General features: G+C 40.7%; 1 protein-coding gene across 3 annotated transcripts in view; it reads left to right on the top strand.

Moving 5' to 3' along the window:
• CFAP43 (cilia and flagella associated protein 43) overlaps nt 1-23,748 on the top strand; it is a 128,702-nt gene that overhangs the window by 80,682 nt on the left and 24,272 nt on the right. Inside the window, exons 20-27 of one of the 3 annotated variants that reach the window (XM_040486357.1) lie at nt 995-1,120; nt 5,261-5,365; nt 6,604-6,720; nt 7,653-7,880; nt 9,992-10,198; nt 12,240-12,329; nt 12,626-12,706; nt 13,833-13,958. In XM_040486357.1, the coding sequence (XP_040342291.1) occupies nt 995-1,120; nt 5,261-5,365; nt 6,604-6,720; nt 7,653-7,880; nt 9,992-10,198; nt 12,240-12,329; nt 12,626-12,706; nt 13,833-13,958 (1,080 nt within the window). The remainder of the gene's footprint in view (nt 1-994; nt 1,121-5,260; nt 5,366-6,603; nt 6,721-7,652; nt 7,881-9,991; nt 10,199-12,239; nt 12,330-12,625; nt 12,707-13,832; nt 13,959-23,748) is intronic. The other 2 variants (XM_040486358.1, XM_040486359.1) reach the window with 2 other exon arrangements.

Genomic DNA, 23,748 nt, shown 5'->3' with positions numbered 1-23,748 from the left:
GATACTTTATCATCCATGTTGCAGTATGTGTCCTTTGGCCCTGAATTTTCTGAGGTTATAAACTTTTTTAATTAGAAAAAAATTGTTTTTATGTTTATTTGGAGAGAGAGAGAAAAAGAGCACAAGCAGAGAGAGAAGGAGAGAATCCCAACCAGTCTCTATGCTGTCATCACAGAGCCTGACTCAGGGCTCAAACCCATGATCCCTGAGATCATGACCTGAGCCAAAATAAAGATCACGCACTTAACTGACTGAACCACCCAGCCTTCCCTGAAGTTATAAACTTCTAAACATAATTTTTATTTTGTAAATGTTCAAATATAATATAAAAGGAGAGAGAATAATAAAATAATAAATCCATTGGCCAATATTGTTTCATCTATATCCTCAGCCACTGTCCCCTCTCCTGATCATTTTTTAAATGTTTATTAATTTTTAGGATTCATTTTTGAGATTCATTTTGAGAATGTGAGTAGGGGAGCGGCAGAGAGAAAGGGGAACAGAGGATTCAAAGCTGGCTCTGCACTGACAGCAAGCTTGATGCGGGGCTTGAACTCACGAATCATGAGATTATGACCTGAGCCAAATTTGGAGGCTCAACCAACTGACCCACCCAGGTGCCCTTTCCTGATCATTTTGAAGTAAATCCCAGATATTATATCATTTAATTATTTAAGTAGGTACCTCTAAAAGATTAGAACTCTTAAAACACATGATCACAATACCATCAGCACACCTAAATATCAATAATTCCTTAATTTCTTTCAATGAAGTGATGAATTTACACATTTTTGTTGTCATTTTTAGATGAATGAGGGTTAAAGCTGAAAACTTAAATGGCTGCAATAAGCCCATAACCTAATGCTTTACTCAATAGTTATATTTAGATAAACAAGACCTCTCTTTTTTTACTGACTGCTGTCTGAAGAGACTCTGAAAAGCATGGCTATAAAGTTTAATTCTTGTCACCATTCTTTCTTATCTGAAAATTCAGGTTCTGACTATGATGGAAGAAAATGAAGCAATAGACAATATTGCAAAATTAGAGCAAAAGGAATTTAGCCTGGATCTTGAAGAACTGGAAAGGCTTCACAACGAAAATGAGGAAGAAGTGGCAAAGGTATGGAAAAATCTGAATTAAGCACCATAAAGAAACATAATGAAAGAAGTAAAAAAGAAAATGTGAAGGAGAACTTTCTAGGATAATGTGAACAAAACAAAAACTTCCCCAGCACAATGCAAAGAAAGCAAACCTAGTGAGTATAAATGCAACGAGTCAGAGAATTATTAAATTTGGGAGTTAGGGGAAAGGGGTGACTGGGCCAGCCACACATCTGATGTGTGTCCCTCTTTTCCTAACATCCATTCCAGCCATCTCCCACCATATGTTTGAACGTTTTTTGAAATCCTCTCAGCCACCTATGCCAACTTTGGACCTTCTGGATTAGTAAGCCATTTCTTGACAAGAGTTGGAATCTTTCTCCCTTTATTCACTGATTCTTCTGCCCTTTAAGCATCATCTATTCAATGGCCACTCTGAAAACAGAGAAGATTAGCACTTACCATGTTCCCTCTGTATCTTGTGTAAGCTAGCTGTCCCAGCTCCTATGACCATCATATAATGTAGTTTCAATAGCTTCATCATATGTCATACATTTTCCCCTATGATTTCATTATATTTGAGTATGGCATCCACAAAAGAATTCCAGTTATTATCTGTCCAGTTTAGAGAAAAGCATAAAATGAAACCTCCATTTTTCTAGATACTGTACTTCTATTAATACAGCCTTTGCATCTCTTTGTGTCACATTACATTGTTTACTCATATGGGTTTTATTTTAGGTAAAAGTCCTAATTGTGTTTTACACAGAATGTTCTCTTTTATTTAAGTTTTTATTTATTTATTTTGAAAGAGAGAGAGACAAGCAAGCTAACACGAGTGAGGGAGGGACAGAGAAAGAAAGAGGGAGAGAGAGAATCCCAAGCAGATCCTGCCCTGTCAGCATGGAGCCCAACGTGAGACTTAATCCCACAAACTATGAGATCATGACCTGAGCTGAAATCAAGAGTTGGACACTCAACTGACTGAGTCACCCAGGTGCCCCTACACAGAATGTTCTTAAGCTACCTCTTTCTCAACCTGCACAGTACATTTAACTTTTTGAGTGTGCAAGTATAAAAAACATTTTTTTCCTAAAGAAGAGAAGGAAATATTGCTGGATATAAGGACATTTGAGTGGATTATAGTTGGTTAAGCAACTATATCAAAAAGAGGCTGATAATTTGATGCCTCTAGGAGGGAGGTCTCCAGTGATGTGCTCTAGGACCCTTTCCTGTTAAATAAGTTAATGACTGGGGTAAAGATACAGAAATGAGGCATATTTGTCAAATTAGTGAATGATATAAGGCTGAGAATGAGAGGAAATATATTGAATAACAGAATCAGTACCAAGAGGACCTCACAGACTGACTCAAGGAGGTAAAATTCATCCATCCATCCATCCATCCATCCATCCATCCATTCATTCTGCAACATTTATTGAACACCTGTTATGTGCCAGGCACTATTGTCAGTGCCAGGAATACAATGCCTATGAAATATAGGTCCTGCCCACATGGCACTAATCTAGTGGAGAAGACAGACCATACACAAATCTCTCTATATTGTATGATGGAAACAAACTGAATTCTGTGATAGGTATGGGGCATCTACTTCTGCGGTCAAAGAAGACCACTTTAAAGGGAACGAAAAGGAGAGAAGGAGCTAGCTATGCAAGGAGCTGGGGGAAGAGAATATCAGGCGAAGGAGGCAGCATGAACAGAGGTCCTGAGGCAGAAATGGCTTGGATTACTCCAGAAATACCATGGCCAGAAAGGCAGTAGCACAGGGGAAGGAGAGAGCTTCTTGAAATGAGGTGGGGGCAGAGACCAGCTCTGAAGACCTTGTACATCATTGTAAAGAATTTGGCTTTTCTTACACTCAACAGAAAGCTGTTAGAAATCATCCCATTTTCTTATTATAGTAAATAGACACCAGTTTAGGGGCTTTTTGAATGTTATTTATTTTGATTGTTGCAACCATCCAAAAAAGGTAGGTTTTTGGTTTTCCTGACTTGAGGAAACTAAGGATTTGGACCTAGAATCACTTGACCTCTCCGTAGTGCATCTGGGTCAGGTGCCTAGCCCTGTCTTCATTGTTGGTTCTCTCTCCAAGCTAATGTGGGACCACTCAGCCCCACAAACCTGCCCCTCTGGCCTGCTGACCTGCAGATCACTGATGAGCCCACCCTGATTACCCCCCACCCCATGCCTCTGTCCAGATGCTCCTTGCTGCTTATCAAATTCCTACATATTTCTCCAGAAGCTTCTTTGATCCTTTGAGGCAGTCTTTGGTGCAGAGAATGGCTCTTCACACACTCGTTTCCCCAATATTATTACCTTTTTTTTTTTTTTTTTTTTTTTTTGGCTCTGGGCTTGGAAGAAAGATTGGCCCCAGATTAGATGTGATAGTGGAACCAGATGGTCCAGCACAGAACAGTGTTAGCAGATGACACCCTAAACCCAGGTGGCCTTCAGCGCATTTGGGAACAGAATACTAGTCCCTGGAAAGAGTTAGTGCTACCTACCTGTCAGGGATCCCAGTCCTAAAGGGAACAGGCGATTAGTTAGCCTCGGCTAGGATCTCAACAATAGGGAAAAGACCAAAGCCCAGTAATGACAACCTGAACACAGTCTGGAGGGGTTGATCAAATAGCCTCAGCAGTAGAGAGGAGAGGGCTGGGTAGGCTGGGAATCAGGCAGATTCTGACAACTGATAGGCCAAAACAGCTGTTTATTTAAGGAAAAAATAATTTAAAACTGTATTAGCCATTAACTCAGTGGATAAAAAAAGAAGTAAAATACAAATTAAACAAAGCCTTTGATCACACAATGAATAAAATAAACACAAATGAATAAACAAGACATCTTCTAATCTGGGAGATATATTCTTAGCTAGTTTGCTGATAATTCTGCCAACACAGAGAAATGCAAAAGAGGTTCTGAAGAGGATCCTAAGGACTAAAGATTGTTGGTCCTCACTTTCATGTTAGATCTTTTAGCAAACTCCATTAAAACAAGAATACTTAACCACTTATGTGTTAAGCAGTTGGCTGACTTAAGCAGATAAAACTAATTGAGATAGTATATGTTTCTAAATGAGAAAAGGTCAAGCATATGATCCCCAAGAGAAATGGAGCATTTTTAAAAAATTTTTTTTAATGTTTATTTATTTTTGACAGAGAGAGAGAGATAGAGCATGAGCGGGGGAGGGGCAGAGAGAGAGGGAGACACAGAATCAGAAGCAAGTTCCAGGCTCTGAGCCGTCAGCACAGAGCCCGACACAGGGCTCGAATTCACAGACTGCGAGATCATGACCTGAGCCTAAGTCAGACGCTCAACCAACTGAGCCACCTAGCCACCCCATGGAGCATTTATTTATTGTGGATATAAAAATTAGAAGAATTAAGTGACCCCAAGACAAAGGTCACAAACTGGCACTTCAAATATGCATTGAAAAGAAGTAAGGCAACATTTAGATATCTGGTAGTTTCATTAAAAATACACATTTTCAGGGTGCCTCGGTGGCTCAGTCGGTTGGGCGTCCGACTTCGGCTCAGGTTGTGATCTCATGGTTCTGTTCGTGGGTTCAAGCCCCATGTTGGGCTCTGTGCGGACAGCTCAGAGCCTGGAGCCTGCTTCGCATTCTGTCTCCCTCTCTCTCTGCCCCTCCCACACTCTCTCTCTCTCTCTTAAAAATAAATAAACATTTAAAAAAAATTTTTAAATACACATTTTCAAGCTTCTCTAATAAAACAGGAACACTTGGCACAGTGGGTTTGCTTTCCAGCTCTGTACCAACCCGCCAGTGTGCACTTTAGTTCTGCAGTCCACCATGGCCACGCATGTGTCCTCACACCTCCCTGGCTCACGTTTAGGACCTACCTGCCTGCCTTTAGAGGTATTTGTGTTGACACCCTGGTCCTCAAGGAAGGGAATCCCAAGCCTCCAGACTAAACTCTAGGAAGTGTTGTTGAGACAGGAAAGTGTTCCTCCCAAAGGACATCTGAACACAGGGCAACCCAAAACATTGGGGAAAGAAGATCCCACACTACCACTAAATGTGCAGCCACGGCTGATTAGTGAATTTACAATTCAGATTATTTTTTCAAGAGGCCACGTTTTCATGTGTATTTTTTCCCCTTCACTTATGTTCTTCAAGATAAGAAAGGATGCAGAGATGCATAACCTAGCCAAGGCCTATTTGGCTGAACTTATTAAAGAAGAATGCTGGAATGCGATGGCTGTGAAAGGTCGAGCTCTTAAGGTAACAGATAGAACTCCAGGTACAATACCTTAGCCGGTGAGAATTTTCATTGAGAGTCTCATGGCGGAAAAAACTTTTAAATAATTTTAAGAAAATGCATACATACAAAAGCATTCAGAGCATGCCTTGCCCTTCCAGATTCCACCTGGATGTACCACTTTCTCTCGTCTCGTTCTTCCCTCTCTGTTCGGTCCCTGTGCCCCTCCAAGCCAGCAGCTCTGAAGATTTTCTCTCTTTCCTCTATGAACTACCTGCATCCAGTCTTATTATCTATCTGTTCCAAAAAGCCGCTTCATTCACATTCCACACAGATGCAAAACTAGACACAGTACTGTCCACAGTTCTACCTGTGCCCTCTAAATGTCTGGTTTTTATGCTTTTTCACTGAGACTCCTCCCAACACAATGTTCCTCTTCATGTAAGGTGACCAAAAGTCCCAGTTTATCCCTGTGGTCCTAGAGTAACTATTAAGAGCACCCTTCTCATTTCAAATATGCCCCCCCCCCAATTTGGGTAATGAAATATATGGTTACCCTACATATCTGTGGTTGAGTATTGCTCTTAAACAGGGTTTCCCAAGAGTGGCACATTTGGGGCTGGTTAATTCTGTGGTGTAGAGGCTGTCCTATGGATTGTAGGATGTTTTGACCTCTATCTACTAGGCCCCAGTAGCATCCAAAACTCCCACTAGTGAAAATCAAATATAGCTCCAGACATTGCCAAATGTCCCTGGGGGGCTGGGGAGGAGGGGGACAGGGCAAGTGAAATCACTCCTGGTTGAGAATCACTGCTCTAGAAATAAATCCTTCATTGAAGCATAGTATTTCTACCCAAGGTTTACACCAATACTAATGTAATATAAATAAATTTTTTTAAATATTTACTTATTTATTTTTTTTTGAGAGAGAGAGAGAGAGAGAGAGAGAGAGAGAATGCAATCGGGGGAGGAACAGCGCAAGAGGGAGAAACAGAATCTGAAGCAGGCTCTGAGCTGTCAGCACAGAGCCCCATGTGGAGCTGGATCTTAGGAACCCTGAGATCAAGAGTTGGCCACTTAACTGACTAAGCCACTCAGGCACCCTGTGTTGTCTTATTTTAAAGAAAGTTTCCACTGTCAATTTCACTCATGAATGATAACCTATGAATTAATTTTAATCAGGGATAACATCTCTCACTCCAATTGTGTGTATACAATTATACTACAAATACATTTATTTATCCTGCCTTTTTTTTTCAAGTGCTTTCACATGCCTTATGTGGTTGAGAACTTCCCAATGAAAGAACGCACGGATGAAGAGTTGAAAGAATTAAAGAGAGTTTTGCAGCAAAAGAAGATTGAAGCAGAGTGTCTTAAAGTACAATTTTAAATATATATGTATTTATATAAGCAATGTGTTTTATTTTAGGGTCTCCATATGGATCTGAGTTAAGATACAATTTAAGATAAGTTTAGATCTTGTTTATGTTTTCATTCCCTGTTAATTTGTAGAATATAAATATATTAATATTAATATATTAATATATTAATAAATATAGGAGCTAAATCCACACAATAAGTCAAGAAGGCTATAATCCTATATAATACGGCTAGCTCTCAAATAGGAGGATATACTTTTAAACAATGAGATTTGGGGTTTTGTTCTTGTTCTGGTTAGAACTTGTCTTCATCTACCCTGCTCTTTTTATCATCTCTTATCATATGGGATTATGTGTTTAAGTAATTGTCCAAAGATGCATAGTATCTACTTTGGTGGAATTACGGTTTTCCTAGAACAATCCCAGCTTTTTGTTTCTTTGTTTTCAAGCAGCAACCTCTATCAGACCACTAAAAGCACACATCCCTGTCAGTGTAATGGGGCCCAGAACCTTGCATCCATTCTTTTTCTGAAATATAAAATTAAGGCATACTTAATTCTTCTTAACCTACACTCCCCAGTCCTATGGGAATAAGTTCCTTTGTAAACATGAAGAAAAGGTATATTTTTTAATGTTTAGGTGTCAGGAAAGACTCAAGGTATTTACAAATAGCTGTAATCCTGTCAGAAATGTAAATATTACATACTGTCAAGGACAGTGTTCACTCTTTCGACTTATCCACAGTTTATCAGTTTCCAAGGCTTAACCCTCTTCTGCATCAGTTTCAGGATCTACCCAACACTTTGAATTCAGTTGTTGGCAAGACAATTTGACATCTAAGATGACTGAAAAAAATTAAGTTGTCACAAAATTGCCCTTTCGAGAATTCTTGTTATTGCATAACTTCTGTGTCATCTTTTTCTATATTTAGCTACGGAAGGAAATTGTAGAGGTTCAGTCTGCAATTACCTTGGTTAAAAAGCATCGTGAAGAGGAGGATGAAGAAGAGGAAGAAGATGTGGCAGTAAAAACTAACAACTTGCCCAATTATCTGCTTGGCAGTCTGAGTACTGATTTTGGGGTACATGCCTCTCTGTTGTCAGGCCAATTGGAACTTCATTCCAGAGAGGAGAAAATCAACCAAATTATATTACTAAAAGTAGGTGAATTTTTCCTTATCCTCCAAAATCTCTAAAATTCCCCATGGGGTGTCTTGCAAAGGCTCAAGTTGAAATCTAATGCCAATCACGTGATGTCTTTAAAGTACATAGAGAAATATCCAGATGGCTCGTGTGTCCATGTTCTTCAGACAGAACTTGTATACAAGTGTTGCTTTCATCTATTTGGACTGGGATCTCTGATAACAGGTTTTCTGAGGAACACTCCACACTGGCTGATACCACAAGCAAATCATTGTTCTACTTAGAACTTCAGTAATCTCAAAGGTAAAATAGGTCCTTGAATGCCATCTTCTAGGTAACTCAGATGTCCTTTAGAACCTCCTTGTACGATCAAGATGTGATTGCTTATTTATATATCCTCTTAACCTGGGGAAACACAATTTCTTCCCTAAGATTTCCGTAACTTCTCTTCTGGAACTCAGGGATAAAGTACAGCATCCCACAAACTCTAAGCTCCTACTCCTCACTTTCTACCAAACCAGTCAGTCTCAGAACACATCTGTATATGCCAACCAAAGGGTTTTGAAAATTTGATGACTGAGATTGCACTAATGTGGATAGTTTGAAATTTAATAATGGCCATTCATATTCCTAAAAGTCCTCCAGCCATATCTGCAATTTGAGCTCCAGCCTCCTACCATGATACTCCGCTCTCTCTTCCTATTTTTTTTTCTTCTCTTCCTCCAACCCTGAAATTCCTATGCATTTATATCCAAAATTGTTTCATTATGTCTTTTGTTGCTCAGCTTCTGCTGACCTGTGCCCTCAGTGTCTCACCTTTCTGCTGTTTTGTTAAGGCATTTTCCTACAAGAAGGTTAATTTCAGCCGAAGAGAAGTTCTGGTTTTAACTGTTAAGAACATTTTTCTACCTGCTTTGATGGTTTCATCTTCAGTAGGATAGATATACAGATTAAACTCTGATGGTAAAATAAAGGATACTTTGAGTTGACCATCATTCTACTCACCAGCAGAGGTGGGGGTAATCCAGTTGGACCCACTGCCAAGGTCCAGCTAGCCAGCTTAGCTCCCCTTCCTGCCTTAAAATGACCTGACCATACAGACAAAGAATATTGTGTGCAGTTGTGCTTTTCTGGGAAATTCTTTAGACAATCTCTATAGGCCATCCTTTCCTTACCACATCTCCCCCAAACCAGGTCTCAAAGAAGAGACATTTCCCAATATAAATATCACATATTGCTTTTTAAACATTTTAGGATGGATTTTTTTTTGGAACATACACAAAAGTTGAGAGACTAGCCCGGAGTCTCCTAGTACCCATTGCCTACTTGAGCATTTGTCAGCATACCTGCACATTGAGTTACGGCTAACATTTCAGGAAGTAGAGTGTGGTATAACAGTTATATCACTGCCTTAATCCTACCGCTGCCACTGTGGGTTATTGAACCAAGAAATGACTTAATATAAACCATCTTTTAAAACGATTAACTTACTGGGGCACGTGGGTAGCTCAGTTGGTTGAGCATCCAATTTTGGCTCAGGTCATGATCTCATGGTTCATGGGTTTGAGCCCCAAGTTGGGCTCTGTGCTGACAGCTCGGAGCCTGGAGCCTGCTTTAGATTCTGTGTCTCCCTCTCTCTTTGCTCCTCCCCTGCTGGAATTCTGTCTCTGTCTCTGTCTTTCTCAAAAATAAATAAAACAGAGAAAGACAGATACCATATGTTTTCACTCTTATGTGGATCCTGAGAAACTTAACAGAAGACCATGGGGGTGGGGAGGAGGAAAAAAAAAAAAAGCTAGAGAGGGAGGGAGCCAAACCATAAGAGACTCTTAAAAGCTGAGAATAAACTGAGGGTTGATGGGGGGTAGGAGGGAGGTGATGGGCATTGAGGAGGGCACCTGTTGGGATGAGCACTGGGAGTTGTATGGAAACCAATTAGACAATAAATTTCATATTTAAAAAAAAAAGTTAAAAGTAAACAAAACATTAAAAATTTTAATAAATAAAAAAATTTAAAAGAATGATTAACTTGCTGAGAGTTTGTAAATTGATTTGGCGGGAAGGTAAAAACATGAGATCATGTTACCATATAATGTGATGTGTTCACAGTATCATATTGCTATTTCAGGATGTCATTTACAAGGTGAAAACTATTTTCAACAATGAGTTTGATGCTGCATATAAACAAAAAGAGTTTGAAATTGCACGTGTGAAGGAAAGAAATGTAAGAATTCAAGAAATTATTTTAGATCTGGACTTAGAAGAAGTGGTCTGGCAACCAGAATTTGATGATTGCGAGAAACCAGAGAGAACCCTTGTTGTGGAAAACAAAGAGGTACTGACTACCTGTGTCATCCCTTCCCTTCTTTCTCACAACATTCCCCCATGTTCTTACTCATTTTCTTGTGCACACTACTGGAAGTGACTATATTAGGTAGCAGTCTTGGTCACAAGAAAAAAAAAAAAAAACAGTTGCCATTGCCTCAGCAATAATGAGAATTTCTTTTGTGAATCCTATGGAATCTAGGGAAGATTTGGACACCAAGCCTAGAAGGAAGCAGGGGCCAAAGACTGGAACTTTGAGAGGAGTCAAGAAGTACCCTTTCTTTATCTCTTAGCTCACTTCTCTCTGCATTTCACCTTCCTCCAGAAGCTTCTACTTTATTTCTCCCCACTTAAGCAAACAACTGATTCCAACTAGAATCTCTTAGTCCTGATTCCACATTTGCCTAGGAAGAGGTCCCTAACCCAGCGTAGGTCTGGTACCTGTACCAAAGAAGGTTGGGTCACGCTGTGGGAGAAAGGCTGATGAAGCTCCAGGAATTATCTGGGTCATTAAGGCACTGACCAGAGGAACGGGGCTCACTGGGCAGCCTTCTTTATTTTTTTTTTAATTTTTTTTTCAATATATGAAATTTATTGTCAAATTGGTTTCCATACAACACCCAGTGCTCATCCCAAAAGGTTGGGCAGCCTTCTTAAAAGGTGTTTGGCCCCAGGTGGTTACAAGTAAATGCTTAAAGAAAACAATTAAAATATAACCATATTTTATTTCTAAAAAGTAAGAAATGCTAGAAAATACCCCCCAAAAAAAAAAAATCCTTGCCCATATGAAAACAGCTTGATTACTTTGGGACAAAAAGGTAATAGTGTTGCTTAGAAATAATACCAAACAGGGGCGCCTGGGTGGCGCAGTCGGTTAAGCGTCCGACTTCAGCCAGGTCACGATCTCGTGGTCCGTGAGTGAGTTCGAGCCCCGCATCCGGCTCTGGGCCGATGGCTCGGAGCCTGGAGCCTGTTTCCGATTCTGTGTCTCCCTCTCTCTCTGCCCCTCCCCCGTTCATGCTCTGTCTCTCTCTGTCCCAAAAATTAAAAAAAAAAAAAAAAAGTTGAAAAAAATAAAAAAAAAAAAAAAAAAAAAAAAGAAATAATACCAAACATTATACAGCCCCTGTTAAAAGCCAGATACCATTCTAAGTGTCCTAAATAGATTGAGACTTATTTTTCATTATAAGACCTTATATGGTAGATACTAATATTACCTCCTTTTTACAGGTGAGGAAAGTGAGGCACAGAGAGTTTAAGTAGTTTGACCACAGTTACAGAGCTAGTAAATGACAGAGTTGCAGTCTGAACCCAAATTATTATCCTTCAGAACACATCCTTACCTCTGAGGTCCACTGTACTTGTTTAAGGATATCATTTCTTCCAGAACCAGACCCTCACCATGTAATCAAAAACCCTGGAGCATGGTGATAGCAAGGACTTTACTCTGCCGCTCTCACCAAGGTCCTGCTGTGGGCAGTCTTTGTATGTGGATAATTAACCTCTTCTTTAATCCCTTCTATGTGAGGAGAGTGAGCTTGTTACAAGCCAAACTTATGTCCTTCCCCTGCTTCAAACCCCGCAGTGGCTGCTCATTTCACTTCAGGAAACATGCCTCTTCCTGTCTGCCCACCCCAGCCCCTTCCTCTTCAGCTGTTCTCACCATCTTGCTTTGGGCCAGTCACACTTGCATTCCCACGACTCCTTGAATACTCCAAGCTGTTGGTCTCTCAGGAACCCCATCCTACAGGGTTTGGCTTAGAGGACACTTCTCTGAACCCTCCTCCTGCCCCCTCCTCTAAATCAGATCCCTGTTATAATCTCTTTAGTGGCAGAGAACAGCTTTGAGAGCTAATAGAGAAGGAGGAATCAATTCTCCCAAGCCTCTCATTCTAGATCTCATCTTTGTTCCAAGATAGGAAATGGGTTGTGAAATCTGGATGGTTCCTTTATCTTCTTGGTACCTTCTAACCTCTTCCCTGATGTGTGGAAGGAAAGTTTGTTTTGAATTTTGTAAGAATAACAGCAGGAAACTACATTTTCTCTTTCAGATTACAGCTCACAGATTTGTTAATCCATGGCAAAAAAACAAAACGCAATTTACTGTGACCAGTAAAATGGAGCAATGGCTTCTGACACGGGTAGGCAGTTTGGCTCAGACATATCTAAGACCCCCTTTCCTTTAGGGATTCTTGTTCCAATTTGGTTCAGTAGTCTCGTACTTGTACTCCACTGTAGAAACATATCAAGGCAATTGACATGGTCAGAGGTCACTGGAATCTCCGTGGCCTCCTTCTCCTCTTCCCTCCATGCCACTTGCCACCCTCCCCAGTTCTAAATGCAGTCATTCTAACACTGGGTGGGAGGCCGCCTCTGGTGCCACCAGCGGGACAGATCTTTGTCTCAGCTGCCCTCCCTGACCCTGGCTCTTTTCCAGGGTCCTGACACAAGGCACCGAGCCCTGATGGACATGATGGGAGGAGTTCTGGAAGTCAAGAAGGAAGATATTTTGCGAATGGTGAGATTTCTGGACATTCTTATGGAAGGTGGAATGGGGTAGAGAGAGCTACTTAAATCTGATCATTCTTGTCTATAATAACCTATAATAAGCCTTAGAAATTCTACAGCTACAAATATACAGTACCTCATAAACAAACCACATCAGGCAAATAAGAAATTTGAAACCCCAGGCTTGCCTTCTCATCTGACATAAAGCAAACAAAAGAACAAAAACAGGTAACCATAGTGGTTCTTATCCCTATAGAAAGCAGGATTAACGCTGCACCCATAATTCTCTGGATATACCAGGAAACATTCCATTTGATACCTGCCTTAGGTGTCCCTGGAGCTCAGATCCAGTTCTAGCTATGAAGATATCAACATGTACCTCTGAACCTGTCACTTAAGAATCGCTGTACATCCCAAATTGCCCACTCTTGCTTATGTCACAGAAAAATAGTTGTAACATTTTTTCATATCCTTTCATTACAGTGTCAGGCCATCATCTTGCCAATGTGAAGAACTGTACCTCTTTAAAAGTCTTTGGGGCTTATTTTAATTTAATTTAATTTAATTTAATTTAATTTAATTTAATTTAATTTGAGAGAGAGAGAGCATGCATGCATGCGTGCACTCAAGCAGGGGAGGGGCAGAGAGAGAGAGAGAGAGAGAGAGAGAGAGAGAGAGAGAGAGAAAATACCAAGCAGGCTCCATGTTCAACACAGATCCCAATGTGGGGCTCAATCCCACGACCCTGGGATCATGACCAGAGCTAAATATCAAGCCTCAGATGTTCAACCAACAGAGCCACCCAGGCATCCCAGGGCTCTTTATTTAAGCTGTAATGATGGGGCAGCTGGGTGGCTCAGTCAGTTGAGCATCTGACTTCGGCTCAGATCATGATCTCGCGGTTGGTGAGTTTGAGCCCCATGTTGGGCTCTATGCTGACAGCTCAGAGCCTGGAGTCTGCTTCAGATTCTGTGTCCCCCTCTCTCTCCGCCCCACCCCTGCTTGTGCTCTGTCTCTGTCTTTCAAAAATGAATTAACATTAAAAAAAAATTAAACTGTAATGATAACCCTGAACCTTCAGTGTACTGCTATATTTATGTTTGAGGCACAGTATATGCTTTCCTTTATATCTTCAGGTGATTCCTCAACCTGCTTTCATGGCAAAACCTGATGCTGTGTGGTCTGAAGAAGAGAGGAAACAATTTAAAGAATATGAGAAGAAAGTTAAAGAGTTAAATGAAGAAAGAGAGAAATATAGAAAGGTCAGAAGAGCAAGGAATTAATGTACCCCACCCAAGTTTCATTTCAGTATCTTTTAAAATTGAGTGTTCTTTATTCCCTCAGTATCTTGAGTAGCTCCAGGATAGTGTTTCAGCTTAAATTCTCAAGAGACTTAGGGGAAGTGGGTAGAGATAAACTTAGAGTTAACACAATTTCAAACAGAAAGAACATATTGCAATGATTGTGTTTTTTTTAAGTTCTTATTGATTTCAATATTTCCCACATAGTTACAATTCATTTGGTCCTCCATTAATTCTTAAGATGTTTAGTGAACACGTATTATAGTATATTGTAGGCACTGCTCTCTATCTTCTACATCTGTTTCAGTTTAGTAATACTCTTGCTTGATTTGCTCTCAATCTCAAGGAAAGGACTTGACAAAAGAATGACATAATCAACACAGCACGTAGTTTACAGTTGTAATTTGAGATACCTGCAATGCAGTTCTATTTTTATCTCTTTGCATCACCAAGAAACATTCCAACATTAAAATTGCTTGCAATTATAATAGGGATATAAAAGCTGATGGTATACAACCAAATAAAAAAAATTTATTCCTCTGTGAAGAAAGTAAAACCATGCCATCATTTCAGGCAGGACAGTTTGTCAGCTTTATAGTGGCTGTATCTCATGAGCAACTTCTTTAAACCTATTGTTAACCTGTTCCTGCTTTTATTCACGGCAGTCCTCTAACAGTGCCCTAACATTTCATCCCAAGGTAGGACTTACCAAAAAGCCAAAATGAGCAGTCTTGAATGCAGTAAAAATGTGAAGGCATTGGGGACTCTAGATGCCTAAGGTGGTGGCATTTATTGCATGGTCTCGTATTGTGAAATTAGTCTGCTGCCTGTGTCCCCACTTCCCTGTTCCTTGGTCACACTCAATGGGTAAAAGCCAGCCTTGACTAAAGCCAGTACTTGGCCTTCTCTGTGCCTACACCTGCTGACTGGTTTCCCTCGAATGACCTTAATCATTATTGGGTCCTTAGAGCTGTTCAGCAACACTGTTCTCTTTTTCCCCTAGCTTAGTCCACATCACCTGGGGGATGTCAAAAACGCAGATTCAGTTCTGTCATTCTGAGGAAATGGAAGGATCGTGAGATTTCTTTTTTTTCTTTCTATAATTTATTTTTTATAATTTATATCCAATTTAGCACATGGAGCAACAATAGTTTCAGGAGTAGATTCCTTGAGCCTCTTACCCATTTAGTCCATGCCCCCTCCCCAACCCCTCCAGCAACCCTCTTTTTGTTCTCTACATTTAAGAGTCTTTTATGTTTTGTCCCCCTCCCTGTTTTTATATTATTTTTGCTTCCTTCCCTTATGTTCATCTGTTTTGTATCTTAAAGTCCTCATATGAGTGAAGTCATATGATATTTGTCTTTCTCGGATTCATTTCTCTCAGCATAATACCCTCTAGTTCCATTCACGTAGTTGCAAATGGCAAGATTTCATTCTTTTTGATTGCTGAGTAGTACTCCATTGTATATGTATGTACCACATCTTCTGTATCCATTCATCCATGGATGGACACTTGGGCTCTTTCCATACTTTGGCTACTATTGATAGCACTGCTATAAACATTGGGGTGCATGTACCCCTTCGAAACCGCACACCTGTAGGATCCTGAGATTTCTAACAAGCAACCTGGTGGTGCAGCTGCTGCTGGTCGGAGGACTGTGCTTTAAGTAGCAAATCTTAGAGGACTGTGCCACATGTTCTCCCCTGTCTTCAAACTTCCAACACCTGACCTCTTCAACGCACTCTTACCCTATTTTCTATTTCACTGAGAGGAGAGAAGCAACTGGAAGAGATTTCCCTTACTCTTCCACCTCCACATCTATCTTCTGCCTGCGCTAGAATCCATAGACTCTTCCTGCCTTTCTGTCTCTTAGGGATGAAATGGCCTTGCATCTGCCCGAGCTGGTCCTTCACTTGTGCACCCAATCCCCTACCACCTTACGATTCAACATTGTTACTCCTGCAGTTTCCCCCTTTTTCCTGCATCAATTTTTCCCTTCAGCATAGACACATGTTGTAATATTCTACATTGGATACATCTCTCATCTTTTAGAAGAGAAAAAGAAAACAAAACTCCTTTGAAGAGGATTCTGGAATTCTTTCTATGAGCCTTGTGACTTTTGAGTTAGTCTGAATGTACTTCAAAATAAGCTAAAAGGAAAAAATAACTCTCTGGACCCCACTTTCAATCCACTGCACAGCGTCTCCTCAAAAAAAACCTAGAAAAATCTGTGTTCATTGTCTCCAGTTTCTCCCGATCTTTTCGAAAAGCCTTTGTATTCTGGAAAATATCAAATATATGAAAGAGTAGAGAGAATAGTAAAATGACCCCCCCCCATCCAGCTTCAACAATTATCAATTCATGGCAAATCTTATTTCGTTTTATACCTCCACCAATTTTCCTTACACCAGATTAAATTTGCCAATTTTTATTTTAGAATTATTCAAATGTACAGAAATGTTACATGAGTAGTACTGTCTATATACCATATACCTATACCCTCCAGTTTTTAATATTGCCACATTTGTGTTTTACATTTTTCTCCTGAATTATATATATATATGGTATCAAAACATCATACTATACATAAAATGATATGAAAACTTCATACTATTACCTCCAATTCCAACATAGTATTTAGATCTCCCTTCTCGGCGCAAACTCTAGTTCCCCAACTATAAATGTATTTATTCATTTGCTCAGTCCTACAATATGCCTAAAATGCCTCTACAAAAAGCAAAACTTATTGGTAGGTTTTAAGATTTCCTTGCACCTCTTTTTGTTCTTAGGATATATCCACTGAGGGTGGGCCACCTGCACATTATATTCAGAATTTGTTTGGATGAATCTTCTTTTTCCCTTCTGTGTGGACATTATCAATTTGATATAAAGTTCTTCACGTAGGACTATTCTTATTCAGGGGGAAGAGGCCAGTGTGTCTTCTGATTTCATGATTTTCTTTGTTTCTGCAGAACCCTTAATGTTCACTTCTTCCTTCCTTCTTTCCCTTTACCCCAAGTCTCCTGGAGGCACCTCCGTCTTCCACTCTGCCTCATTCTCCCCAGAAGCAGCACTGCCTGACATTGCACCTCAAGTCTCTTCTTTATGATTTGCCAGGGGCTCCTCTTTGGGCACCTTGACAGCTGCCACCCTAATCCAAATAGTGTCATTTCTTACCTGATTTATGGCATCCGCTTCCCTGCTCTTCCCCTCCCCTGATCTGTACCCTTCCCATTCTCTCCCATCACTCTCCCCATCCTTAAGTGTGTCTACTGCACTGGCTCCGCGGACCTCCATGGATCCCCAGTGATCTCTTGACTCCCACACTCACAGCTCATTCTTGCCATGGACACTTGACATGCTGTGGCCATTGCCTGGGGTGCCCTCGCCCCATTTGGCCACACGCTGTCTCACCTCTTTTGGATCTCTACTCGGTCGTCAGCTCATCTCCCTAAATAACATGGCAAACTCTCTCCTCACTAGTCCCACTCTGTCCCCCACACCCTGCTCTGGTGTTCTCCAGAGTACTCATCCCCACCTGGCCTGCTTCCCCTGCACTCGTGTATATATTACCTGCCTCCTCCACTAGAATGTAATGTGAGGCAAGAGAACTGGTTTGTTTTGCTCTTTACTATATTTCAAGTTTTGAGAACTATGCTTGATCCATTGGCACTCAATAAATATTTCTTGAATGAGTCAATAAATTTATTGACACTTATTATGTACCAGGCACAGACCAAGGGCCTGGGGATTTACCACCTTCATCCTCAAGAGCCTGTAGTCTGGCCAACTACAACAATACTTTCTTAAATTGCAAGCCATGTGTTTGTCCAGGGCTGGGAGAAATTCTTGTTCTCATGGGTTCTGCACTGTTCATCCATACCCTCCTCTTTAGTGTCCCATCTCCCATCTCCCTGCTTCTCATTTCTCAGCACCTGATGCAGACATTTTTAGTTAAAATTAGATTTTCCCAGGGATGTTTGAGGAAAAGTGACACCCAATTCTTTAACAAATACTCCTTTGATTCCCACTGTGGGCTGGGGCTGTGCCAGATCCTGGAGGACGCTTGCTGACTAGACAGACACAGCCCTCGCCCCTCACGGTGCTCACTGTCTTGGGGGGGAGGGAGTTACATATTAACTGGACATTCACAAAATAGTCATTCAACTACAATGCAATAAATCAGCACGGACAAGGCCAGGTGCCATCTGTGACAGTAAACACAGAGGCACTGACTGAGATTGGGGCCACTGCTGTTCACCAGGCCCCCTTTACAGGCTGGCGTGCCCATCCCCTTACCGCTGTGCATGCTACAGATAAAGACTCAGACCTGAGACCTCTGGCACCTTGCCCTTGGCTCATCAAGGGGGCATCCTTGTTGTACCACACAAGGTTATCCAGAACAGCCTGTGACTGACTGATGACATGGGGATGCAAAAGTCCAGCCCCCTTGACCCAAACTGGGACAGCTCAGTGGAGCCTCTCTATTACCCTTATCCCCTGGGAATCAGGCAAAGGCTGGGCTACCTAAGGGCACATCGTTGCTCAGCCTCTGCCCCTTCCTTGGCTGCTTCCCTTCCCCCCCTTTACAGATGTCTCTGAAAAAGCACTCCCTCCCAAAATCACATACACTGGAATCCCGTTCCAGGCTTTGCTTCTCAGGCTCAAGATAGTGCCTAAGACGGGACCCAAGGTAGGCTTACTTGAGAAAGTGACTTTGGTGCTCACGTTAGAAGAATGAGAAAAAAATGACAGGTTGAAGAGCAGGGAATGGAGATCAGACAGATGGAAGAGCACATGAGAAGAGCCTGCAGTGAAAAGAATGTGGGGTGTTTGAAACACAGAGCAAAAGGCCGTTCTGACATTAGAAAAAGTTCCTTTCTGTCCGGAGAGAGGGGTGGGCTGGGATCCTTGGCCATGTGATGGTGCTACCATTGTCCAGGGACACAGGGCCTGGATACACAGCTACTGGGCCCATAACCGGTGGGATGTTTCCATTCCTATGAGATAGTGTCATAAATTATGATAAATAAACTGGCCCTGAAGTGTGCTTTTTCTGTATTTGTTTTATTTTAATATTTCCTCATTGCTTCATTAGCTTAATTTGGGTGGTGTTTCTCCTTGTGTCAAGGGCCTCTATACATCTAGCTAAACTCTCTCCATCACCTTCCCAGAATTTGTCTCTCACTTCATTAAACCAGCATAGATAGAACTTAGCTTTTTAAGGTAAACTTAAAATAATGTATTATTACCACCATAGTAATAATTTATTCAAGGAAGAATTATCAGTGGATGCTAAAACTGGTGGATAAAAGTTTGATGAGGAACAAGATTTTTACATGGTTCCTAAGTATCTTCCCACAAATTGATTACAAATGGAAAAATAGCAACTGTATGATAGAGACACTGGCAGACAATGCTTGACCAGTTAACATCACCAGTAGTGAAACAAACCAACATCATGTCTCCTCATGTGGTGCCCTGAGAAAGATACAACATGATTTATGTAGTGTTTCCTGCTAGAAATGTATAACCTGGTCTATGCATGAGAAAACATCAGACAGACCTAAACTGAGTGACAGTCTACAAAATGACTCAGCTGTATTTGAGCGTCTGTAGCTTATTCTCAAATGGTTGAGAAAAAGATAGAGATAGGGAGAGAGAGGGAGAAGGGATTGAGCAAGTGATAAAACAAATGCCTTGGAATATTAGCATTTGATTAATTTGGTAAAAACTATGTGGGGATTCTTTGTACTATTCTGTAAATACCTCTGTAATTTTTTCTGTAAATTTAAAGTCATATCAAAAATTTTAAGTTACAAAAACTTTTAAAGATAAAAATTATTTGTAATGGTATGTCTAGGATTGAACTACAGGTATTTTCTTTAAAAATATAAGTTTAGGAGCGCCTGGGTGGCTCAGTCAATTAAGCATCCGACTCTTGATTTTGGCTCATATCATGATTTCACGGTTCGTGAGACTGAGCCCTGCATCAGGCTGTGTGGTGACAGCATGGAGTCTGCTTGGGATTTTCTCTCTCCCCCTCTCTCTCTGCCCGTCCTCTGTTCGGTCCCTCTTGCACATGCTCGCGCGCGCGCTCTCTCTCTCTCAAAATAAATAAATAAACTTTAAAAATATTGAGGAGGGCACTTGCTGGGATGAGCACTGGGTGTTGTATATAAGCGATGAATCACAAGGAACTACTCCCAAAACAGTGGGTACACTGTATGTTAGCTAGCTTTACAATAAATTATATTTTTTTTAATTTTTTTTATTTATATATGAAATTTATTGTCAAATTGGTTTCCATACAACACCCAGTGCTCATCCCAAAAGGTGCCCTCCTCAATACCCATCACCCACCCTCTCCTCCCTCCCACCCCCCATCAACCCTCAGTTTGCTCTCAGTTCTCAACAGTCTCTTATGCTTTGGCTCTCTCCCACTCTAACCTCTTTTTTTTTTTTTCCTTCCCCTCCCCCATGGGTTCCTGTTAAGTTTCTCAGGATCCACATAAGAGTGAAACCATATGGTATCTGTCTTTCTCTATATGGCTTATTTCACTTAGCATCACACTCTCCAGTTCCATCCACGTTGCTACAAAAGGCCATATTTCATTTTTTCTCATTGCCACGTAGTATTCCATTGTGTATATAAACCACAATTTTTTTATCCATTCATCAGTTGATGGACATTTAGGCTCTTTCCATAATTTGGCTATTGTTGAGAGTGCTGCTATGAACATTGGGGTACAAGTGCCCCTATGCATCAGTACTCCTGTGTCCCTTGGATAAATTCCTAGCAGTGCTATTGCTGGGTCATAGGGTAGGTCTATTTTTAATTTTCTGAGGAACCTCCACACTGCTTTCCAGAGCGGCTGCACCAATTTGCATTCCCACCAACAGTGCAAGAGGGTTCCCGTTCCTCCACATCCTCTCCAGCATCTATAGTCTCCTGATTTGTTCATTTTGGCCACTCTGACTGGCGTGAGGTGATACCTGAGTGTGGTTTTGATTTGTATTTCCCTGATAAGGAGCGACGCTGAACATCTTTTCATGTGCCTGTTGGCCATCCGGATGTCTTCTTTAGAGAAGTGTCTATTCATGTTTTCTGCCCATTTCTTCACTGGGTTATTTGCTTTTCGGGTGTGGAGTTTGGTGAGCTCTTTATAGATTTTGGATACTAGCCCTTTGTCCGATATGTCATTTGCAAATATCTTTTCCCATTCCGTTGGTTGCCTTTTAGTTTTGTTGGTTGTTTCCTTTGCTGTGCAGAAGCTTTTTATCTTCATAAGGTCCCAGTAATTCACTTTTGCTTTTAATTCCCTTGCCTTGGGGGATGTGTCGAGTAAGAGATTGCTATGGCTGAGGTCAGAGAGGTCTTTTCCTGCTTTCTCCTCTAGGGTTTTGATGGTTTCCTGTCTCACATTCAGGTCCTTTATCCATTTTGAGTTTATTTTTGTGAATGGTGTGAGAAAGTGGTCTAGTTTCAACCTTCTGCATGTTGCTGTCCAGTTCTCCCAGCACCATTTGTTAAAGAGACTGTCTTTTTTCCATTGGATGTTCTTTCCTGCTTTGTCAAAGATGAGTTGGCCATACGTTTGTGGGTCTAGTTCTGGGGTTTCTATTCTATTCCATTGGTCTATGTGTCTGTTTTTGTGCCAATACCATGCTGTCTTGATGATGACAGCTTTGTAGTAGAGGCTAAAGTCTGGGATTGTGATGCCTCCTGCTTTGGTCTTCTTCTTCAAAATTACTTTGGCTATTCGGGGCCTTTTGTGGTTCCATATGAATTTTAGGATTGCTTGTTCTAGTTTGGAGAAGAATGCTGGTGCCATTTTGACTGGGATTGCATTGAATGTGTAGATAGCTTTGGGTAGTATTGACATTTTGACAATATTTATTCTTCCAATCCATGAGCAGGGAATGTCTTTCCATTTCTTTAAATCTTCTTCAATTACCTTCATAAGCTTTCTATAGTTTTCAGCATACAGATCCTTTACATCTTTGGTTAGATTTATTCCTAGGTATTTTATGCTTCTTGGTGCAATTGTGAATGGGATCAGTTTCTTTATTTGTCTTTCTGTTGCTTCATTGTTAGTGTATAAGAATGCAACTGATTTCTGTACATTGATTTTGTATCCTGCAACTTTGCTGAATTCATGTATCAGTTCTAGCAGACTTTTGGTGGAGTCTATCGGATTTTCCATGTATAATATTATGTCATCTGCAAAAAGCGAAAGCTCGACTTCATCTTTGCCAATTTTGATGCCTTTGATTTTCTTTTTTTTGTCTGATTGCTGATGCTAGAACTTCCAGCACTATGTTAAACAACAGCGGTGAGAGTGGGCATCCCTGTCGTGTTCCTGATCTCAGGGAAAAAGCTCTCAGTTTTTCCCCGTTGAGGATGATGTTAGCTGTGGGCTTTTCATAAATGGCTTTTATGATCTTTAAGTATGTTCCTTCTATCCCGACTTTCTCAAGGGTTTTTATTAAGAAAGGGTGCTGGATTTTGTCAAAGGCCTTTTCTGCATCGATTGACAGGATCATATGGTTTTTCTCTTTTTTTTTGTTAATGTGATGTATCACGTTGATTGATTTGCGAATGTTGAACCAGCCCTGCATCCCAGGGATGAATCCCACTTGATCATGGTGAATAATTCTTTTTATATGCCGTTGAATTCGATTTGCTAGTATCTTATTGAGAATTTTGGCATCCATATTCATCAGGGATATTGGCCTGTAGTTCTCTTTTTTTACTGGGTCTCTGTCTGGTTTAGGAATCAAAGTCATACTGGCTTCATAGAATGAGTCTGGAAGTTTTCCTTCCCTTTCTATTTCTTGGAATAGCTTGAGAAGGATAGGTATTATCTCTGCTTTAAACGTCTGGTAGAACTCCCCTGGGAAGCCATCTGGTCCTGGACTCTTATTTGTTGGGAGATTTTTGATAACCGATTCAATTTCTTCGCTGGTGTTGGGTCTGTTCAAGCTTTCTATTTCCTCCTGATTGAGTTTTGGAAGAGTGTGGGTGTTCAGGAATTTGTCCATTTCTTCCAGGTTGTCCAATTTGTTGCCATATAATTTTTCATAGTATTCCCTGATAATTGTTTGTATCTCTGAGGGATTGGTTGTAATCATTCCATTTTCATTCATGATTTTATCTATTTGGGTCATCTCCCGTTTCTTTTTGAGAAGCCTGGCTAGAGGTTTGTCAATTTTGTTTATTTTTTCAAAAAACCAACTCTTGGTTTCGTTGATCTGCTCTACAGTTTTTTTAGATTCTATATTGTTTATTTCTGCTCTGATCTTTATTATTTCTCTTCTTCTGCTGGGTTTAGGCTGCCTTTGCTGTTCTGCTTCTATTTCCTTTAGGTGTGCTGTTAGATTTTGTATTTGGGATTTTTCTTGTTTCTTGAGATAGGCCTGGGTTGCAATGTATTTTCCTCTCAGGACTGCCTTCGCTGCGTCCCAAAGCGTTTGGATTGTTGTATTTTCATTTTCGTTTGTTTCCATATATTTTTTAATTTCTTCTCGAATTGCCTGGTTGACCCACTCATTTGTTAGTAGGGTGTTCTTTAACCTCCATGCTTTTGGAGGTTTTCGAGACTTTTTCCTGTGGTTGATTTCAAGCTTCATAGCATTGTGGTCTGAAAGTATGCATGGTATGATTTCAATTCTTGTAAACTTATGAAGGGCTGTTTTGTGACCCAGTATATGATCTATCTTGGAGAATGTTCCATGTGCACTCGAGAA

Source organism: Herpailurus yagouaroundi, unplaced genomic scaffold (assembly GCF_014898765.1).
Source record: "Herpailurus yagouaroundi ecotype Mexico unplaced genomic scaffold, PumYag 163, whole genome shotgun sequence".
In the NCBI taxonomy this organism is placed as follows: domain Eukaryota; kingdom Metazoa; phylum Chordata; class Mammalia; order Carnivora; family Felidae; genus Herpailurus; species Herpailurus yagouaroundi.
The sequence above is the reverse complement of the archived record's forward strand: the minus strand, read 5'-3'. Positions and strand labels throughout refer to the sequence as shown.